At 47.3% G+C, this 21873-nt stretch overlaps 3 protein-coding genes across 6 annotated transcripts; all 3 read right to left on the bottom strand.

Moving 5' to 3' along the window:
• Positions 1–27: 27 nt before the first annotated feature.
• LOC114796228 (tumor necrosis factor receptor superfamily member 12A) lies at positions 28–4755 on the bottom strand. 4 transcript variants are annotated; one of them, XM_028990224.1, is made up of 6 exons: positions 3284–4754; positions 2879–3058; positions 2256–2354; positions 1773–1922; positions 1077–1129; positions 28–985 (listed from the first exon to the last, which is right to left on the bottom strand). In XM_028990224.1, exons 1-5 carry the CDS (start codon positions 3297–3299, stop codon positions 1089–1091), a joined length of 486 nt encoding a protein of 161 aa, XP_028846057.1. In that variant the 5' UTR covers positions 3300–4754; the 3' UTR covers positions 28–985; positions 1077–1088. The 4 variants fall into 4 exon arrangements, with proteins under 4 accessions (XP_028846057.1, XP_028846055.1, XP_028846056.1 ...); XM_028990222.1 differs by having other exon boundaries at positions 2879–4755; XM_028990223.1 differs by having other exon boundaries at positions 28–982; positions 2879–4755.
• Positions 4756–5449: 694 nt separating this feature from the next.
• rnf40 (ring finger protein 40) lies at positions 5450–14655 on the bottom strand. Its single transcript, XM_028990215.1, has 20 exons — positions 14530–14655; positions 14011–14156; positions 13511–13678; positions 12969–13278; positions 11939–12136; positions 11012–11133; positions 10770–10916; positions 10616–10690; positions 10364–10483; positions 10083–10262; positions 9876–10011; positions 9581–9702; positions 8994–9247; positions 8790–8907; positions 8550–8699; positions 8260–8472; positions 8048–8173; positions 6621–6761; positions 5919–6020; positions 5450–5826 (listed from the first exon to the last, which is right to left on the bottom strand). The coding sequence occupies exons 2-20, from the start codon at positions 14146–14148 to the stop codon at positions 5650–5652; spliced, it is 2997 nt and encodes a 998-aa protein (XP_028846048.1). The 5' UTR covers positions 14149–14156; positions 14530–14655; the 3' UTR covers positions 5450–5649.
• A 1999-nt stretch (positions 14656–16654) lies between these two features.
• On the bottom strand, positions 16655–20949 carry dmc1 (DNA meiotic recombinase 1). Its single transcript, XM_028989166.1, has 13 exons — positions 20636–20949; positions 19813–19857; positions 19590–19736; positions 19099–19181; positions 18893–18945; positions 18684–18725; positions 18488–18557; positions 17811–17902; positions 17625–17698; positions 17428–17542; positions 17284–17344; positions 17088–17204; positions 16655–16954 (listed from the first exon to the last, which is right to left on the bottom strand). Exons 1-13 carry the CDS (start codon positions 20684–20686, stop codon positions 16885–16887), a joined length of 1020 nt encoding a protein of 339 aa, XP_028844999.1. The 5' UTR covers positions 20687–20949; the 3' UTR covers positions 16655–16884.
• Between the last annotated feature and the right edge of the window lie 924 nt (positions 20950–21873).

Here is a 21873-nt window from a genome sequence, read left to right as displayed (position 1 = left end):
GTTAATAAATGTGACAGAACACACACGGCCGTGTTAAAACACTTTTAATACAAACATATAAAAAGGATGCCTTGCACCCCCCTACAAGTGAAGGAGGAATCCCATGGGAATCATGAAGTGGATTCTATTGGCCACTCGTGGTCACGTGACCTTTACAGTCAGGTTAAGAGCACTGCAAACGTGCACGTCAGATGAGTGACGGCTGTGGCTGTTCCTGGGGAGCCCTGGTGGCGCGCTGGATTTCAGAAGAGCGCCGCGGATCTTTGGCTGTTGTCATGGCTGCACTCAGCCAGCTGCACAAACACAAGTTCGGAATGAGGGCCCCGCCCTCCCCCCCCACCTCAGTAATCCGCGCCGCTCGTGCTTGTGCTTCGACCGGCCTCTGACTCAGCCCAACTCTGCATAAAGTGCGGCACGAAGCTTCACTTGTCCTTCTCGTACAAGGAGGCCGCGAGAAGGCGGGCGAGGCTCTCGCCACGAGGTGAAGTGCACGTCGCTGAAGCGCGTATCAATACATCACGTTCTATAAAATATCGTAGAAAAAAAAAAATGTAAAAACTAATGTGCTGTTAGTCTAAATTGTACATTCACGTTGCCACGGGCCGGCCTGCCTGATTAATGCCTGTATACGGGGTAGCCCTTTATAATGTCCCGCTCGGCAGGGAACGGCCACCGGCGTGGGGGGTGGGTGGGTGGGTGTGGTGACAGCGCTTCTGGGATGACCGGCCCCGGGGACGTCAGTCAGTCAGTTACAGTATTTGTAGGCCCTCCCCCCCAACACGCCGCCTTTTACAACACCAACGAGTCCAGCGTCACATCTCGATCGTGTCGACGCGTGTCCACTACCGGTACAATAAATAAAATAATTAATAAATGCTACTCTGAAATACGCTGTGCCAGCGGCTGGTTCGACAGTTCGGTGGCGTAACAGATGCGGTCCGAGTCTCGTGTCTCCTCTTGTCGCTTGGTCCGTCTGACCAACCTGCTGATAAGGGGGGTGTAGAGGGTTAGACCTGGCCTTCCTGTTAGCATATAATGTATCTGATATAGTAATAATAATAAAAATAAAGTTGTACCATCTGGTGCAGCTATACTGGATACAGAGGACCTGTTGTCTCTTCGATGGGCTCTACAAAAAAAAAACATTGTTCAGGGTCACAAGGTCATGTGACCAACTGCTGCCGAATGACGTTGCTTATGAAAAATCTGGATCGAATGTTAATTCAATTTTGGAAGATCTTAAAATTCTTCGAGTGGTTCCCCAAAGGGCCAAGCTGAAGTAAACAAAAAATAATAAATCACAGTCACCCAATGGCGGTTTGCTGTGGCATGTACCAGTGTTGATATCTCACCCTGCAGAACCACCAGTGAAGTGATTGTCATTGTGAAACACTGCAGCACAGCACTCGGTGACACAACGAAATGTATTTAACCCATTGCCATAGTGGTCAGCCATGACAGGCGCCCCGGGAGCAGCGTGTGGGGACGGTGCTTTGCTCAGTGGCGGTTCGGGATTCGAACCCACAACCTTCTGATTGCGGGTCAGCTTCCTTAGCAGCTCTGCCCCTGTAAAGTGACTCTGGTGGGACTTGAACCCACAACTTTCGAATGGCTGTGAATGTCAAGTCCGATGCGTTGTCCCCACACGCTGCTCCCCTTAATGGCTGCCCACTATGGCGATGGGTTAAATGCAGAGGACACATTTCGTTGGGATGTTGTGTCACTTTTTTCATAATTAACCTCATACCCTGGTAGAAAGTGAGGACTCTCACCTCGCAGGGTGCTTCGGCGAGTCCTACACTGGTGCACCAGAACCCCGACCAGAAGCCCCCCGAACACCAGAACCGCAGCCAGCACGGAGAAGCTGGTGATGGCTGCCAGCCTCCATGCGTCCGACAGTCCCTGAGCAGCCGGGCCAGGACCTGGGAAAAGCAGGACGACGTTCTACTCAACCCAGATGGTTTAAACCCGACACCACGTGCGCCGAACAGCCATAACATTACGACCGGCCGCTTAATATCCCCCTTTTCTGAAGGTTTCAAAGCCTGAAAGCTTGTTTTTACCGATTTGACTGAGATTCCCGGCAGAACCTTGCCCACGGCGTCTTACCCCGGGGCGTCTGACACCCAGACTCCTGGCCATTGAGATCTCGTAAGATCTCCACAGCCCAGGGCGAGGCGGACCATCATTAAAAGGGGCGCCAACGTTACTCATGACGTCACGCCGGACACACGGGCCACACGGGCCACACTCACACTTGTCGCAGCCCGGGGTTTTGGTGTAGGTCACGCACATTGCGCAGGGCAGGCATTCATCCACGTCGGGGTTCCAGGTTTCCGTGGCCTTGCACAGACCTGCAGGGGGGAGAAAAGGAAGGAAATCAGACGCAACTAACGACGCAAAAAAAATTAAAAAAAAAAAAAAAAAAAAAACCATCTGCAGCAGCGCGGAGTTTTTGAGGTCTGTTCAGGAAGTCACGCTCGTTCTTTCTTCTCCTTCTTGCCCTCAACAGGAGGAGCAGCACGGCGGCGGACACGGCGACGCTTCCGAAGAATCGGGCCGGGAAATTCCTGCCGACGCGACGCGGCCGCTTGCTGGGAAGCGGAGACGTTCGGAGATGCGCAGCGACGCGTTTCCTCGGTCGGCCGTCAGCGAGCCGCTTTATTCGCCGAAGATCACCAGCTTCGAACCGGCTTGCAGCTCGCGGTGAACGAATATTGAACAGAAACGGAGGGGCTTCTTAAAAACGCATCACTGGCGGAGTTAAGTTGAAGAAATTCGGGTTGAAACGCACACGAGTTTTCTTCCATGCTGCTCGTGTGCTTTGCCTCCGAAATTTTACTTGAACCGGAATTGCGGGAATCCTATTCCGACTCACTCCATCGCAGAGTCCGTGGTTCGGATCTGGCGAGTCCGTGGTTCGGATCTGATGAGTCCGTGGTTCGGATCTGATGAGTCCGTGGTTCGGATCTGATGAGTCCGTGGTTCCGCGCCTGGCGAGTCCGTGGTTCGGATCTGGCGAATCCCTGGTTCGGATCTGATGAGTCAGTGGTTCCGCAGCTGGCGAGATCGTGGTTCGGATCTGATGAGTCCGTGGTTCCGCGCCTGGCGAATCCCTGGTTCGGATCTGATGAGTCCGTGGTTCCGCGCCTGGCGAATCCCTGGTTCGGATCTGATGAGTCAGTGGTTCCGCGCTTGGCGAGTCCGTGGTTCGGATCTGATGAGTCAGTGGTTCCGCGCCTGGCGAGTCCGTGGTTCGGATATGATGAGTCAGTGGTTCCGCGCCTGGCGCGCCACATGTCGGCGAAAACGAAACTCCGACGAGACAGGACGAACTTGCGACTCTTCAGGAAACCAAGGCAGCTTTTCTAAGAAGCTTCGCAGCGCGGTTCTTCCCTCGGCCGCAGGCTGAGGTCAAATCATGGTGGTGGTGGAGCAGAAGAATTCATTCATAAATCTATACGGTCCCTCGCCGTATCACATCATAAACCTCATATCCATACTTGCTCATCTGTATATGAATCACCTTTTTCACGTTCATAGAATATAATGTACACATTAAATATACAACACCGTGCGAAGGTTTGTCAGTAGTGACACCAAATGAAGGTATTTTTCATCATCCCAAAAGTAACTGTTAAATAGTTCAGGAAAAAAAGAACAGGTTTAAGCACACAAGTAACGGTGATTAAAACGTGGGCGTGGTGATAACACAATGGTCTCTCCCAACTCCTACAAGCAAGAGTCGGCAGAGAGAGAAGAACATCGTGAGAACAGGGTCTCTCTCTCTCTCCCTCCACACACACACACACACACACACACATCACATCGCTTGCAGATCAGATGGACGGAGACCCCCCCCCCCCACACACACACACACACACAGTAGATGCGAGTTTTTATCTTGTTCCAGGTGGAAGCCGGTTCCTCGTTTGAAGATGATGCTGGAGGAATTAACGGTGATCGATTTACATTTATCAGACTCGCCTTTGAACCAGAAGGCCCAGGTTCGAATCCCACTTACTACCATCGTGTCCCTGAGCAAGACACTTAACGCTGTGTGTCTCCTGTGGGGACTGTCCCTGTAACTAGCTCTGGACAAAGGCGTCTGATAAGTGCTGTAAATGTAATCGGTATTTAGAGGGACGCCCCCCCCCCGGTAGTAAGTGGGGGACCTTCTGGTTCATGGGCGAGGAGGGTGGGAGGAAGGCTCCCTCCTCCCCGAGACCCGCGGTGAAATAACGCGATCGGAATGCGGAACCGGTGAGGACATCGGCGCGGGGCGGAAACGGTCCCACCGAGACCCCGTCCGCGCGCCCCCGCGTTCCGGACCTCCAGCTCCGCGTCCGCGCTTCCACCGTAACTCATACAAAAAGAGCCCACGCGTGGATCCGGCCTCGGACCCTCGTCCGAGTAAACTCTCGCTCGTTACGAACTCGTACCTTTCTGCGCGTCGGCGACGCTCGCCGCCAGCAGCAGCAGCAGCAGGAGTCCCCCGAGCGCGCACAGGGTCGCCGCCATGGCAGGAGCCGTCGTCGGGACGAGCAGGGCGAGTGTCGCCGCCGCCGCGTCTCTCCCGTTTTGAATGAGTCACCCCGGGCGGCGCGAGCGCGGCTTTTTAAACGGGGACCCACGCCCACGCGCGGGGCGGCGCGGCGGCGCGCATCGGCGGCGTGACTCACTTCCTCAGAGAGTGCGCGGCGGCGCGCACACGGGCTCGCATTTTCACACGCAACTCTACACACACAGTCGTTTACGTACAATATCGACCAAAAAAAAAAAAAAAGTTACAGCGATTGAAAGAAAAAGAAAAGAATAATAAAAAGAGAGAGAGAGAGAGAGAAGGCGTCTGCTTTGTTTTAACAGCGAGACTCACCACGCCCGCCTGCGTCATGCGGCGTCTGGTTCAAGTTTACGGACTGGCACGGATTCAGGGGGGACGGGGGCTCGGAACACACGGCGTCGCGTTCACCAAACCTACAAAGCTTTTAAACTTTTAAGAAGTTTTTTTTTTTTTTTTACGGCGGGAGGGTCGACGTCTGTTACAGAGCGCGACGTAACCCCTGACCCCCCGAGTGGCCTCTCACGGACGCGCGCAAACATGCATTCATCATCATCATCATCATTATCAAGTCGTCATCGTTTCGCGAGAAGCTGGGCTGACGTCAAGTGAACGAAAGACGCTCTCACCTCCGCTACGAACAAAGAACTTTTTCTTTTCTCTTTAACAAGCACTTTTAATTCCACTGGAAGTGGCTGTTTTTCAGCTGTTTTTTATTTATTTTTTTGGTTGTCTAGCACCTCTGAAGAAAAGCCACCTTTGAGGGGGTCACCACGCCTGGCCGGTCCACAAACGTTCTCACACACACAAGCAAGCAAATGTTTTACATAAAAGCACTTCCTGTGGTGACTGAAGAAACCCGATCTGGTCATGAAATGTAACAGTACAGCGGTAACACAAACTCAATTTAATCTTGAGACAAGTTCCAGAAAGAAACAAAACGTACGTCAGCGAGTAACTGTCACTACAGGCGAGCACGAGCGCTCCGCCGTGGTGTTTTACTCCAGTCTTCACACACACACCACTAAACCATCCTCCTTTACAATCCCAGTCCTTTGGTAAGGGTCACTTGCAGTTGTGGGGCGTGCCTAGGTGATGTAGATGCGGTGGAAGTCGTTGGCGCCGAAGGCAGCGTTGCACTTGGGACACTTGCGCTGGCGCGTGTCGTAGCGCGTCTTCAGACACTCGTAGCAGAAGACGTGGAAACACTTGGTGAGCACGGTCTCCTTGTCGCGCGTGTTGCAGCACGGGCACCGCAGCTTGGCCTGGGGAAGCAGAAGAGCGGCGCGCTGTGACATCGTACACTTAAGACCGGCGCGGAGTGGCGAGGCGCCGCGAGCGGAGCGCCGGCGCCTACCTTGTACTGATTGATCTCCTCTTGAAGGATCTCGTCCGCGTCAGTGTAGACCTCCATCTTCTTCTGCTTCTCCAGCTTACGCCGCAGCCTGGACAGATCCTCCTACGAGGACAGATGCAGATCTCATTAGGCCTCACGGCAGGCCGGTCCAAAAATGTGTTCCAGCTCAGCTCCGGGCCACCAACAGGGTGGGGGTGTAACTCGCCCACGAGCCAGATGAGCGCAGAACTTACTGCCACAGAGTCCCTGAGCAAGACCCTGAGTTGCCCCAGGGGGGCAGTGAAGGCAACGCTGAATAGTTAAAATGTGTTTTAAGGGTGGTAGTAGCCTAGTGGGTAACACACTCGGCTAGGAACCAGGAGACCGAGGTTCAAATCCCACCTACTACCATTGTGTCCCTGAGCAAGACACTTAACCCTGAGTGTCTCCAGAAAGGGACTGTCCCTGTAACTACTGATTGTAAGTCGCTCTGGATAAGAGCATCTGATAAATGCCGTAAAATGTAAATGTGTTTTGACCAAAAGCTCCACCAAATGAGTGGGAAAATAATACATAATTTGTACATAAGATCTCAAATCAGACCTTCATTAAATAAACAGATTTATAGCATAAAACAGAGCACACATCGGCACTTTTTGGCACCACGTAGATAGAGGCGGTCCGGTGTACAGCATATGAGGGATAAAAACGTCCGGCCGGTACCTGTGCCCGGTTGAGGTTGCCCCTCTCCCGCTCGCGGGCGGTGCGGTTGTCAAGGACAGACGCCTGGATCTCCCTCATCTTGGCCTGCGTGTGCTCCAGCTGCACTTTCAGGTCCTCCGCCAACTGGGCTGCCTCTACCGCCTGGGAGGGGAGGGAGAGAGCGAGAGAGAGAGAGAGAGAGGGTGAGCCACACAAACATCACGCACCTTCATAACCTGAAGTTAGCGTTCAGCCGGAACCAGCATGGACGGCAAAAGCACCGGAGGCCCGTCGCAAAAGTTCCAAATCCACACTGGCTCAGAGAAGCAATGCTGGCTAACCGGCCGCTCTGAACTCCGGGCCAGCAGCCGCCATGGCGATCGCTGCGCGCAGCTACAGGTTGGGCCGGCTGGAACATCAACACTGAGATCATACTGTTTTAGTTATGAGCTAAGAGCATTACCGTGTGTGTGTGTGTGTGTTACTTGACTTCCTCCCAAACTTAAATAACTTCAGCATGTAATGACTTTTCCAGGGTTCCGCCATTCTCCTGCTGCGTTCAGAAACAGAGCCTGAGGCTGAAGGTAGGGGTTCCCCCTCCTGGATTCTGGCTTAATATGGTGAAGCCCTTTTTCGAGTCAAGACCCTACAAATAACGATTTCCTTCACGTTATGGGAAAATGGAACATCTCAGCGATTTCTCCCATCTGTGCAATGTTGGGTATTACTTCTTAGATACATTGCAGTGCAACAAAAGGGATCCACAGCCCAGAACTCTCCAGTTCCGGGGCGGATAAGTTACGATAAACATGTCACCTAAGCGGTCCTAGACAGACTTGCATCCAGGCATTCTACCTCATTTCTCTGGATCCTGACACCGAGCTGGACCGGTGGGAGATGTACCAGAACCAACAGTGTCAACGGGATGTCAAAATGTAACAATATAAATCATAGTAGACATACCCTGTGGACAATGACACCAGACTACATGAAACCTACTTTGGGGCAGTGGTGGCCTAGCGGTTAATCAGAAGGTTGCAGGTTCGAATGCCGATCCGGCAGGGTACCACTGAGGTGCCACTGAGTAAAGCGCCGTCCCCACACACTGCTCCCCGGGCGCCTGTCATGGCGGCACACTGCTCACCAAGGGTGATTGGTTAAATGAAGAGGACACATTTCGTTGTGTGCACCGTGTGCTGTGGTGCAGTGTATCACATGACAATCACTTCATGTACAAACACAGACCTCCATGCTCCATGACGGACTATTTAATACCAAACGTACCGACCCCTGTTGCACACTCAAACTGCCCTGGAAGATTTGTTCTCCAGGGGAGATTTTCCTTGTTCAGAGAGTCTGTCCCAATGGAACATACCGTGTATGATTTGCGTTGCTGTAGATCAGTCAAGGACGATTGCTGAAATGTGGCGGAAGGCGCGTGAGCTCACCTTCCTCTTGTTGAGCTCCAGGGCTTGTGTGCGGATCGTCAGCTCCTTCTCTAGGGTGGCCAGGGAGCTCTGCAGGATCCCCTCTTTCTCTTCCAGCTTCTGAACCACCAAGAGCTGTGCATCCACCTGCCGGCATCATTCATAAATTCACTCATCGGTCACATTCAAATCCTTCTTCAGCTGACAAAAAAAAAACAAAAGAAACATCTCACCTGGGTTTTGAAGGTGAGCACCTGGTCGGCGAGCTCCTCCTTCTCCTCACGCAGCAGCTTGTATATCTGGTTGGATTTGATCCGCTCACTCATCAGTTTGAAGTTGGCGTCATCCTTCTCGCGCAGCTGCTGCATGAGGCGGCTGTTCTGCTCCTGCATGTCCTCAAAGGCCTGACCGGTCACGTCCATCTCGCTCAGCAGGGCCTCCTCCTCCTGGCCACACACAACATACTCCATCGTACTCCACCACACTCCTTCATGCCCAGAAAATCTGTGCCTGCGAGGATAACCTGTTTAGTTGCAGCAAGCTTCTTCTGCAGATGGTCGATGGTCTCCTCGGCCACGCGGATCTTCCTAAGAGCATCCTCGTCTGCCAGCTTCTTGCTCTCTTTCCTCTCTCTCTCCTCCAGCTCACGAACGCGGCCACGCATGTCATCAACCTGCCATCACACACACATTTATACTCAGGAACATACACGTTCCTCCACTTCACACAGTAGGGGAACTGGAGGTGGAATCCATGGACTGACCTCTGCCTTGGACTTCCGTTCGGCAGCCATGAGCTGAACTTTATCCCTCTGCTCCTTAGGGGCATATTTATACATGTCCAGAAGCAGCTTCATCTCCTTCTGAGACTCCTGCGCCTTCCTGCAAAGCGGCAAAACCTCGAGGTGAACATTTCCGCACGTACGCGACTTCTACTCAACACAGTGCTGGACAGACAGAACGTGTACTTCAGCTCAGCCCGGAGCATCTTGAGCGTGTCCGAGTCCTTCCTCTTCATCTCCTCGCTCCGCTGGCGGTCCCTCTCTCTCTCCCGCTCCACCTCCCGCTCCCGCTCGCGCGCCCGCTGTCTCTCCAACTCCCGCCTCCGCTCCTCCTCTTCCTCCTGGTCGTCGTCTTCCTCCTTCTTCACCTCCGCTGCGCCATCTCCCACTGGCTCCTCCAGCGCCAGGACCGGCGCGGCGTCCCCACTCTGACACCGCAGCTGCGGGGAGAAAATGATCAGAAGAAAGTGATCAGAAATCACTTCGTGCGGAGAATATAAAACTGTTCATCTCTGTAATTATTCAACAGCCACAATTTGGATCAGCAATGCAAATCTCACATTATTAATGTACTGATCAGTTAACCATTTCATCAACTACAGATATTAGCATTAAAAAAATTGCATTAAAATCACAGACAGCATAAAGGGTCGGAGAAAGAGGGCATAAAGGGAGATTCCGGGCTAATTCTGGAGAAGACTTGGCAGTTTTGAGACTGGTTTGAACGATTAGATGGAGCATCCCAAACTAGACAAGGTGAGATGAAGGCACACCTTGTTGATCTCCATCTGTGTTTCGCGCAGCTTCCTTTTGAAGCGCTGAACATCCCCCTTCAGCTGGTGGTTGTGGTTCTGCAGGCTGTTAATAAGGTGCCTCATCTCACGATTTATTGGCCCTGGAGGGGAACGGAAAGACGCATCGCACATCACGGACTACTTTAACAGATTTAATATGGTGTCCCACTTGGTGATCACAGCCTGGAAACACTTTTTGTAGGCAAGTTTCACTTATTATATTGGCATCTGTTTCCGGGATCAAAGATTTACTGAATCTTAAAAGACGTCTAACCTGCTTGCTCATTGGCTGCCAGGTTCTGCTCGAACTCAATCCTCAGCATCTCGTACTCCTTCCGGACCTGGGCGAGCGTGTCCTCCAGCTGGATGACTTCTGTGCGCAGCTTCTTCTGCAGGGAGAGCTCGTCGCTCTTCAGAAAAAGAAAGAAAGTCAGTTTTTCGTATGGCACGCCAGCAGTGGATGAGGAAGAGGAAGTCTCACCTCCATGTGCTCGATCTGGCGCAGGTGAGCGTTCTTGGCGGTGAGCAGCAGAGCTCTGGCCTCATCCAGCTGCGTCTTCACACCCAGCGACTCGTTGTACAGCAGAGAGAACTGCGACTGCAGGCACTTGTACTCCGGAGTCTCTTTCACAACTTCTTCAGGAATGTTCCGCAGGTCCATCTGCCCCAACAAGTGATGGAAGGGAAATCCATGATCCAATCAGCGTCTTAATCTGGCAAAAAAAAATATGGCAAAAACATCTGATCTACTTCAGGCTTTACCTTAAGATTCTCGCTCTCTCTCACAGCTTCTTGAAGCTCCTGCTGAAGTTTCTCTAGCTCGACCATGCGACTGTTGGCCAGCTCCTGGTTCTGCTCTAGCTCAGCATTCAACTGCTCAAACTGACAGAGAGAAATAACATTGTAGTGATCAAAGTTCTCCAAGTCTCAAACCAGCTAATCCCAGAAAAGCACAGGTCTGGTTTATGGAACACTGCAGTTTTGGATCAAAGTAAAAGAAAGCTGAACCCTCACCTTCTGAATGTTGAGGGTTATCTGACCTCCAGGTAAGCCACCTGAGCTTCCAGTGGCATAGTATCCTGAATTTAACTAGAACGAAAGAAGGCAATCAGCATAAATTCCCTCTGCAGACAAATGCAAGCATGTTGAGGACAGAGGTGCAGCGTACCTGCTCTAGCGCCTCGGCCAGGTGCTTGTTGAGCTTCTGCTCTCGGTTACGCAGCTTCTCAATGTCCCACTGGAGATCCTCTACAGCAGTCTCCATCTCAGACACCTTTGTCTCAGAGGTGGTCACCTTGTCCACCAGCTCGTTATACTGATTCACACAAATCAATCATCCCATGAAAATTAATTTCAGCTATTTACCCGAGACTATAATAGAACAGAACAGAATTGAATAGAGAAACAGACCTCCATGGACATTTTGTGGTGTTTCCCCAGAAGTGAAGATGCTAGGTCCTGCAGCCGGTTGTTCTCGTCCAGAAGGGCCCGGTTTTGAGACAGCATCTCTCTCTGTCTGTCCCCTTCACACACTGTGGTAGTAGAAAGAACAGGTTTTGCCACTATTAATAAAATCTCAACCTTTAGGGATTCTGTGCTCAGTTTAGTAGTAGAAAGAACAGGTTTTGCAACTATTAATAAAATCTCAATCTTTAGGGACTCAAATTTTGGGTGTAGACTCAAATGCCAATGTCACCAAAATTTCACAATTCACACAGGTGATTGATAGGGCCATCAAAATGGAAACTGGGAGGAACAGAAAAACCCTTTTCCAAGTGCAAACGCAACAGCCTGCCAGCACGTTGGCCTGGCCTCTCATGGCCCCAGCTGTAGAACATGCACGGTTCTCAACAATATGGTTGTTGTCCCTCCCAAAGTCAACAGCATCACGTCCACACCTCCTAAGCTCTGCTGCAGACACAACGAGGTCTCCAATTCACAATGCCTCTAAGCCCTGGGAACAACTCATCTCCAATTCCACAAATGCTGCATGCTTCAGGCAACCGCTCGCATTTTTGGTTTGGCAATGGTTCCTGTGGTCTCATTAGCAGCAGTTTCAGACCATATGGAGGGGTTCACATCAGTGGGAAGATAGCTCCGACATGCGGGGGATGCAGGGGGAAAAAAAAAAATAAAATTCTGGCCATTCAGATAATCTGTACCAAAACATTATTTAATGCAAAACCACAACTTTCGATGCTCCTCTAAAGTTAACTTGAAAATGCACAAAACTCAACATAGTTACTTGGTTACTACCGCATATAGTAAACCTATTAAAGGGTATTAATTCTGTCAGTTGACTGCTAATTTACTTGGTGAGCGTGGGGAGCACATTACCAGCACTCTGAAGGCGGCTGCAGAGCTCCTTTATCTCTGTGTGCAGCCGGTCGAAGCTGCGGACCATGCAGGCCACGGCCTTCTTGCTGAACTGCATCCGGTCCTGCAGCTGCAGACTCAGCTCCTCCTCGCTGCTGTGGTCCAGCGTGGCCAGCAGGGCCTTTGCACTCTCGCTCAGAGGGGCGGGTGGGGGAGGTGCTGAAGACAAGATACCATCTTTCATTTAAACAGGAAGCCGGGAGACAGAACTGCCTTACAGTAGCGCTGTCGTCATTTACAACACACACAGTCAAAAGTTCATACACACCAAATACCTGAATTGAATTTATTGTAAATATCAAAGAAATGTTGATTCTTAGACTGAAAAAAAAAAAAAAAAAAAAAAAAACAATTAAAAAATCCACCTTTAGCCTTAATCATAGCACACATTGTTTTGATGAGGTTCTGCCATGCCACACCACTTATTTCAATCCAGAGTTGCATTCATATTTCACCAAGATCCTGTAGTGATGATTTACATTTACAGCATTTATCAGACGCCCTTATCCAGAGCGACTTACAATCAGTAGTTACAGGGACAGTCCCCCCCTGGAGCAACTTAGGGTTAAGTGTCTTGCTCAGGGACACAATGGTAGTAAGTGGGATTTGAACCTGGGTCTTCTGGTTCATAAGCGAGTGTGTTACCCACTAGGCTACTACCACCGGACACTGTACATATCCCAAATGTTTTCAACAAGGTTAATGTCTAGACTCTTTGGTGGACAACCCATGAGCGAAAATTGTCCCATGCGCCCTAAACCACATTCACATTTTGAGTCAGATGAATCCTTTATTGTCCTCTTGGAATTGATTGAATAACCAGATAAAACAGTCACTGATGTAACAGCCAGCTACTCACTGCATCAGTTAGTGTTAAATAATTTATTACCTATTTGTGTCATTAAATCAGATGGGGACTTTTTTGGCAGGTCTAGTTTAATATAAGTCGCTTACATGAAAACGTGAGTAAAACCACAGAAAGGGCGTGTACCTCTGATGGAATCCTGTGGCGTCTCATCAGTGGCTGGCTTCTCTCCACCTTCGTGTTGCTTCTTCTGTGCCTCCTGCTGCTGCAGCCGGTCTTCATTCTCCTCCGGGGGTGGCTTGGGCGCTACCTCCTCTTCCTCCATGGGGACCGTTGGCTCAGTCAGGGGTTCCGAATCCGGCTCCGGGACCGACTCAGGGCGCAACTCAGTCATGGGAGCAGGAGGTGGGCCGGGATGAGGTTCTGAAACTGTAGCAGGTTCAGGAGGAGCTTCCGGTTCAACACGCTGAAGCAAAACGTGGACATTTTCCTCGAGCTGAGAAAGAAGCAGACAGAGGTCTTGGTAACAAAAAAAAAAAAAAAAAAAAAAGGTGTGCAAGTTCCTGCAGGTTCTAAATTCAACTTTAATCGAATGCACCTGTTACCCTGAGCGGCTTAATCAACGCTCGCAGGTGTTCTGGATCAGGGGTGTGTAGGATGCAGGGACTGAAGTCAGTTTAAATGCACAGAAAGTATGAGGGGGAAACAGCAGCGAGCATCTTCTATACCCGAGTCCAGTAACGGTTGACAATGAGCAGCGTGGTGTCGTCCGTGGCCTGCCGTTTCTCCAGCTTCTCTATCTTCTCTCTCAGCTCGTCCTCTATGGCTTGTCTCTGCTCCAGTCTCTCCAGGAGCTTCTTGTTTTTGAACTGAAGGACCTTCATGTCCATCTCCTCCTGTGGAAACATATGGGATTTCTTCTTTATGAGTAAAATGTATTAAAAGCAAATGTTGACCATGAAATAGGTTTAAATGGAAACTAAAAGCAAAAATAATTGGGTTACTGAACACAGCATTCCATTGAAACTCAAGACTAACTGTTGTTAATGAAGTTCCTCTCTACATGTGTGCTGGCTTTTACAACACAAACAATACCTGGACATTCATAAATGGCCATAGACTTAGTGTGTTCATACATGTAGGCATATTGTTTTCTCTCTTGTTTATTTTTTATTATTATTATAATCAGTGTTGACAAGTGACTAGGGTTTAAGGCGCGGAAACGAACCGTGGACGACACGCCTCCGATCCGAATGGGCTCGATGAGTGTCGTGGTGGTCTTCTCCTCCATCTTCACCTTCTTCTCAGGTGGACCAGGAGGGCTGTCCCCCCCGGGGGTCCGCTTCCCTCCACTCGTGCCAGACATGGTTCCCCCTGAGAAAGAAACGAGGTCAACACGGGCGACGAACGAGAGATGCCGCTTTCAAATCACCCTGCCACCGCGTCGTCCAGTGAAAAGGGAAAAAGGAGCTCTCAACCCGAACCTGCGGCTACACACAGTCTGACCAGAATAATCATTAAAAAAAAAAAAAAACGACGCACGCAGCATTTCACGCGTTTGAACGTCCTACAGGTTTCAAAAACAGCATCCGAGGGAGTTAGCTGGGAGGCTAAAGTTAGCTGCGATGAGATGTCACATCTTTCAACATCCACGATGTAAACCAACTTCCATTCGGCCCGCGACGCAACGCCGTTTGCTGCGGACGCGTGTGGCTGCTTTAGTGACCAGATCTTTCAGTAGACAAACCTTTTTAGCGGCAGTGCGAGCCTTCGGGACGCATAGCTGACTATCAAAGGGAGCTGGCCGGCTGCCGGAAAGACGTCACGACACTTCCGGCGTTCGCCTCCTCCGTGTAGTGGGCTGAGTGGGTACTGTCGCGTACCATGCTGCTGCCGTGTGCGGGTTTTGTAGGGCATTTATCTTGTACGTGCAAATCTGGGTTGTGACTAAGATGAAAAAGTAAGAAAAAACTTAGACGCTGATATAAACTATCATACATATCAATGTGTCACCACATAATATTGTTGCCACAGACTAGCATCCTCATTAGTGTAAATGGTCAAGAAATGCACGATTCAAATCTCAGTGAAACTAATATAATCAGAGTTTTACTTTTTAAGCTTTTACGGTTGTCTATTTTCATTTTCTGTAACTAGATCACAGATGGGGATGATCCAATAATAGTGTTAGATATTGGTGAAAATTACTTATATAAGTGGTTTGGGATCGTACATCAGAGTGCCAATCTACATAGGGGTGTCTGTTAGGGGACAATGGTGGCCTAATGGTTAAGGAAGCGGCTCTGTAATTAGAAGGTTGCCGGTTCGAAACCCGATCCACTGAGGTGCCACAGATGGTGGTGTAGTGCGCATGCGCAGACCCTTGATCTCTAGTTGAATGGGGCGTCTATGGGAGAGAATGCGTCAGTAGAGCCGCCATCTTGGGAGGGGTAGGGGTCTTCTGTTAAATGGAAGAACGTCTATCAGAGCGAAGGTGGAAACAGAATTAAAGGACCATAAGACGGCAAGTCTGACAAGCAAATTTTATTGTCTTGGTTCGTTTCAAATGTCAGACATGTATTTTAGACCAAGCCAAAAAATAATAGAAAATTTGAATTTTATGTTCAAAATGTAATATGTAAAAAGGTATTTTTAATTCGAAATAAAACTACATTCCCACTACATGCACAACAATGCACAAAACACCACAAAAAATATCCAGCAATGTTAGCTGAAAGACACTGGCAACCTTCATGATAAGCCGTTACCACTCACACATTTATATTTACATCCATTTACCTGCATATTTGGAAAAAATAGCTACAGACACAACAGGTCCATACAGAGAGGCATTTTGAATAGATTTGTCAAGAACTATAGACAATGAACTAATTGTGCAGTATATACAGAAGCTGTGCCTTTTGTATGGGGTGAAGGTGGGAAAATAGATGCTCTGGTCTGCAACATATAATAATAACGTTATTTGTCGAACACAAAAATTTCCTAACATACAAGATTATACAATAAAATCTTACTTATGAAGCCTTATGTCTTGATCCTTCGTTACTGCAGCAGTACGCGGCGCAGAAGGCCTGCGTCTTCGCTCGTACCGCCAGAGAAGCGTGGTTGAATGCGGCATGTACTGACACTGTGAGGCCTTAACTCGAACCTAACTAACCCTATCCGTGGATAAAGTTTGTGTGTTTCCTCCTGCTGTGGAATGCACAGTGGCCAGTTTCCTTCGCTACGCATTAATGGAATACGTGCTTGAAGCTGAAAGCTCTGGTAAACGTGAGAAAGGCCACGTGTGACATGTTGAAATGCATGAGACTTGAGAGCCCCGACTTCATGGTTGCTACACCAACATGTTCCTTGTCTACTTGCTATGTCTGCTGCCCCATTGTTCTGAGGGAAGGCCAAAAGAATCACGCTAAAGAACACATGGGAGTTCAGCAAAACAAAAAAACGGTTCCAAGAACTATATACACATATTTGTGAAATTCGTGTCATATTTCCTTACAAGTAAAGAAAACAGTATTTTTTCTAATCTTTCCTTAAACATAACAGAGTAATCTCATTCTCCCCCTCATTAAATAATAGTATTGGATCGGCCAATATCCAAACACGAAAAAGTGCATCCCTTATCACAGACACAATGATGTTGAGGTGTAGCGTGAACTCGAAACACCCTGTAACTGGACGTTCCATTATTATTGTGGGAAACGTCTGAGTGCGCGAACCTGAGACAGGCAGCAGTGTTGTTCCTGGAGAGCCACAATTTCCTCTTGTACCTCCCATGCACGCCTGTCCTGTTTGTCTTTGGTTACTGCAGAAATGATCAAATCCACCCACAAGAACATCTGAGGCCTGGATTTTGTTCCCATAAAATTTTATTGTTGACTTATTTATTAGTACCTGAAGAAGAACAGGCAATGGGCAGAAATATTCACAGGTGTTTTCCAATGTTAAAATATTAAAAATAGAAAATGTTAAATACAGTGGAACATTCAATTTAATGCATATGAACTTAAGCCACAAATATACAAAACAATGACAACAAATCTGCTCTCAAAGGCATCTTCTCATTGAGCAGATGCCCGCTTCACTCTTTGGCATCAGCAATTCCCCCAGGAGTGATGGAAAATGTGGCCTCGTTTTCAGGCATTTCAGGACTGCAAGAGACAAAGAAAGTAGAGAAGGGGTGAGCACACACAACTCAACTCTCAACTAGGAATCCAATTCCATTCACATTTTTACGGGAAACAAATTCATGACAATGGGAACGTGTCAAATAATTTTCGTTACCTGTCAAATATCTTTGCAATTCTCATCTCTCCCCTGCCCTTCCGCAGACTAATTCGTGTGGTGGAAGCATGTGCCAGAATATGTCCTCCAATAGGCTTCTTGGGATCTGCCTGGAACCTGAGTTAATAGCTGGCCTTTAAAGGGATGTCATGACACAGTTCCCCCCCAAAAAAACAACAGTTAAAATGTCATATACGTCATCCCAGCTCCTGGGTCTGCAGTCATCTGGTTGGTGATGAACACGGCCACGTTGTATTCTGTAAGACGCGATTAACAGATCAATGTCCCATTTATCATAAAATGGTTACATTAATTTAATGGTTAAATAAATGTCACTGACCTTCAGATATCTTCTGAAGCCTGGAAAGCATCTGGGCCAACTTTTGCTGTCTCTCCGCCAGCTCGCCACGACCCGAGAAATCCACCCGGAACAGCGCCATGATGGAGTCTATGATCTAAACACAGGAGGGACCACAGTGTCAGGCACAGCAAGACAGGCTGGTCAAAGAGGCTGTGAAATGCAGAACTGCAGTATACCAACAGCTTGAAGACACCTCCTTCCTCGTGAAACTTAGCCGCCACAAAGTCCAGCAGCTCCATCTGGTGTTCACCTGGAGAGCGCAGAAGTTCGAAATTCAAAACATGTACGCTGTACATTTTAAAACATGGCAGAAGAAAAAAACTATTGATTTCATGTGATAGGATCAGCACAAAAACTCTTACTGGTGTAGGCACGAGCATACAGAACATTGTCCAGCACAGCCTCGTGATCAACATTGAATCGATTGGCTATGTCCCTCAGTCTGTCTGGGCGACTGATCCAGCCACATTAAGGAAAAGGAGAACAAAACTAAAAAAAATAACATTCAAGAAGAATCCACCAAAATTGTAAACAGTGCAAAATGTTTCATATTTGTGGCTACTGAGGCAAAGTCGTGAACTTTAGTGGTGGTGACAGCATTTCACATTCTCGGCTTCTCTCAACCACTGGATTTCCTTCAGTCAAGAGTTCCTGTGTTGAGAACCTGTTATTGCTTTTTTTATTTTTTCTTATTTCTAACCTTCATCTCATTAAGCTGATTATAATTTGAAGATGCCAGGTAGTCAGGATGTGAAGCACTCGAGAAGGCAAGGAGATCCTGAAAAATCTGATTCGCAAAACATATTTCATTTCCTTCTGTGTCCTGTATTAGATTCTCCAGAAAAGCACATCATGGTCTCCACCCAACCTCCACAGACTGTCTACCTCTGCCCTGGAGATTCACATATTTCCATAAATGATTCTAGACGCGTTCATCTGAAAAAAAAGTGTGTTGAATGTTGAGTAATACAGCAGTTTGGATCACTGTAAACAGTTTTTTCCAGCCGTAAGCAGCAAAAGAGATCACTGAAATGGATACAAGGTGTTCTCAGTGTCGATGAAGATCACTTTCCCTCCGGTGTAGCCATCTCCTGGTAGCTGGGCGGTGACTTAAAAAAATTACAATTTAATCATTTTTTACATCTTACTCATTGGTTCACATTGCAGCAGTGTGAAAGTCCTTTGTTTGTCTGAACAGCTCTTCCTCTCCACCGCGGTGAAGTAATGCAACTCACCACACAGCGTGTGGGAGAGCTGAGTCTTTCCTGTCCGGAATTCTGCATGAGGAGAGATTTTAAATGTTAAACTGTCCTCTGAGAGGGTCGCGATGCAGAGGAGTCTGTGTTTTCAAGCCACACCCCAGCATTTCAGCGTTAAACCTAGAGGCAAGACTGAGCCAAGCAAGAGGGGGAAAAAAAACAGGAAACTGAGCTGTTCATCTCACCGCCAAATGCTTCCGTAATGGCCATGCTCTCCATGCCTCCTCCCAGGAGCTTACTAATGAGAAACAGACGAGAAATGCAGGAACATCATGAACCTGCACTTCACGAGCCAACAGTATATTTTTTTAGCTCACAGCCAAGCGGTGATATGATTACGTAAAACCTTATACGTCAATTTTTTTATTGTTTGACAGTGCGAGTTCTTTACTCAAACTCCAGGCTGCCCGTTGTGATGTGGAACACCTGCTTCCTCTTTTCACTGTACTCAAAAGCGGTGAGAAAGCCGTTGTTCTAGAAACACAAAAAGGATTATCCACGAAAATTGTTTTAACAGAAGCTTATTGTTCAATTGTAATTATATAAGTGTCTTCCTGAGGGACAGTACGACTACAGCAGGATTTAAAAAAGTGGACGTTGAACCTGTGACTGTGGGTCAGGCCATTTATGATCTCTTGGACCTTATCAACACATAATCCAGTACCCTGGTTACATTCCCTCACGTTACCTTATGTTAATTTGATAGACACTTGCGTACAACGAAAGATGAGGATTATGTGCAGGAGGTAATCATGGCATGGATCAGCCATCTCGCATCGTTGTGTTAACTGTTGTGAAATATACTGTATATTTCGGTTACACCGATTATGTGATAACATGGTTGGTTAAATGCATCTGTTGTAAGGTCTGGAGGCTGCTCACCAGAAGTTTCCCAGCAGCCTCTTTGATCTTGTCCACTTTTGCTTCAGAAAGACCCTTGATGTTGCACAACGCCCGGCGCGTGGTCATCTGTATGCCTTTTACAGTGCAGATGCCCACAGACTTCAATTTTTTTATATCGGCCATGTTCTGTGAAAAGACAGATGGACGCCGCTAAAGCATCAGCCCACCGCACAAGGGTTCCATTATGGCCGTGTTTACCTACAATGCCATACTTTTGCAGGAGGTCAATATCTTGGAAAAAGGATTCCTGGAGACAGAGCACAGTTGATATATACGTTAATGCGGTAGTGAGGCGTTGTTTTCTCTGTGTGTTATGGGTTCTAAAAGCAGTTTGTAAAGGCAAATCGAAAGTAGCCTTGGCTATGGAAGCGACCCCTGCAAGCAGAAGGTTGCCGGTTTGAATCCCGGTCTGCCAAGGTGCCACTGAGCAAAGCACCGTCCCCACACACTGCTCCCCGGGCACCCAGTTATGGCTGCCCAGGGTGGTAGTAGCCTAGTGGGTAACACACTCGCCTATGAACCAGAAGACCCAGGTTCAAATCCCGCTTACTACCAGTGTGTCCCTGAGCAAGACACTTAACCCTAAGTTGCTCCAGGGGGACTGTCCCTGTAACTACTGATTGTAAATCGCTCTGGATAAGGGCGTATGATAAATGCTGTAAATGTCAATGTAAATGCCCACTGCTCACCAATGGTGATGGTTTAAAGCAGAGGACACGTTTCTTTGTTTCACCATGTGCTGTGCTGCAGTGTTTCACAATGACAATCACTTCACTTTTCACCAATCCATCTATCCATCAGTTGGTGTTGTTTTATTTTGTCTTGCACAAACTAGAAAATAAACTGTACAAAAAAATTATGTCTCTGTTTTTGTATTGTCCCCATTTTTATTTAGAATACATTGAAAAATGTATAATTTTACTCCGAGATCCCAGATCAGTGACAACATTTTGGTAAACATTTTTACATTCTTTAGTTTACCTGACCCAGCCTGAAAACATTTTATGATAGGGTACCAAAATTACCTCATCATCTTGATACCGTGCATCATCCTCAACAACCTGGTCCTGGTTCATAATTACTAAAACAGAAAAAAATTCCAAACATTTATGTAATTATGTCAGAAAAACTGTGATGTATTAATTCAACCTTTATTTTTTTCATAAAAATGTTATAGTTTTAAAGCATTTATATAGTATTTGTATTTTATAGAAAGTATTATTTATTGAGAAGAGAAGACATTATGTTTGTACATCACAGTTGGTCCAAGTACAATTTTTTGGAATAAATTTGTGAAACATATCACTAAACTAAATTAGCTCTGCTAGTTCTGTGAGGAACGATAATTCCAGAAGAAACATCCAAACATTTATGTAATTATGTCAGACAAACTGTGATGTATTAATTCAACCTTTATACATGTCATAAGGCTTTTTTCATAAAAATGTTAATAGTTTTATAGCATTTATATAATATTTGTATTTTATAGAAAGTATTATTTATTGAGAAGATAAGACATTATGTTTGTACATCACAGTCGGTCCAATTACAAATTATAAATTAGCTCCGCTAGTTCTGTGAGGAACGATGCTAACTAGCAGGCTAACACTGTATAAATATTTTTTATTAAATAATATATATCCAGCATTAATGTAACAATCGTCATTCAGTTATATAACATATAAACATCAGATAAAATTAGTTGTATGCCGTATTACCACAACTTTATCCCTGTCAATGAAAAATATTTGAGCGCTCAGGTCCTCGCTGATCTTGTCGCTTCAGGGACTGTTGCCAAATCTTTTAACATAATCACGCAGTTTGGGGGATGTGAACACAATATTGGTCAGCTTGAAACTAAATTTGAACAGGTTTTATAGAGAAAGGCCACAAGCCATTAAATGTTGTATACAGCTGTTCCCTGAAATTTTATGTTAAAGACGTAAAAGTGTAATATTTGGTTATGTTTGCAATATTTGCATATTGGTTCATTGTTTACTTGCAACATTTGCAATACTGTGGTCTGTAGTAGTCGCAAAAAACATTTCACTGCACATCATACCGTGTATGACTGTGTATGTGACAAATAAAATTTGAATTTGAAATATGCCGCCCCTGCCAATCTACAAACCATTTTTAAAAATTAGGTTAGACCTAGCAACCCGGACAAAAGGGTTGCCTTCTCTATCGAAATATGTCCAGTCTCTTGTCTGCTACTGTTAATGCTTCTGGTCAGAATTTGGAAATTTATTTTGCAATTACG

Source organism: Denticeps clupeoides, chromosome 8, assembly GCF_900700375.1.
Source record: "Denticeps clupeoides chromosome 8, fDenClu1.1, whole genome shotgun sequence".
Classification (NCBI taxonomy): domain Eukaryota; kingdom Metazoa; phylum Chordata; class Actinopteri; order Clupeiformes; family Denticipitidae; genus Denticeps; species Denticeps clupeoides.
This window is presented reverse-complemented; position numbering and strand designations above follow the sequence as displayed.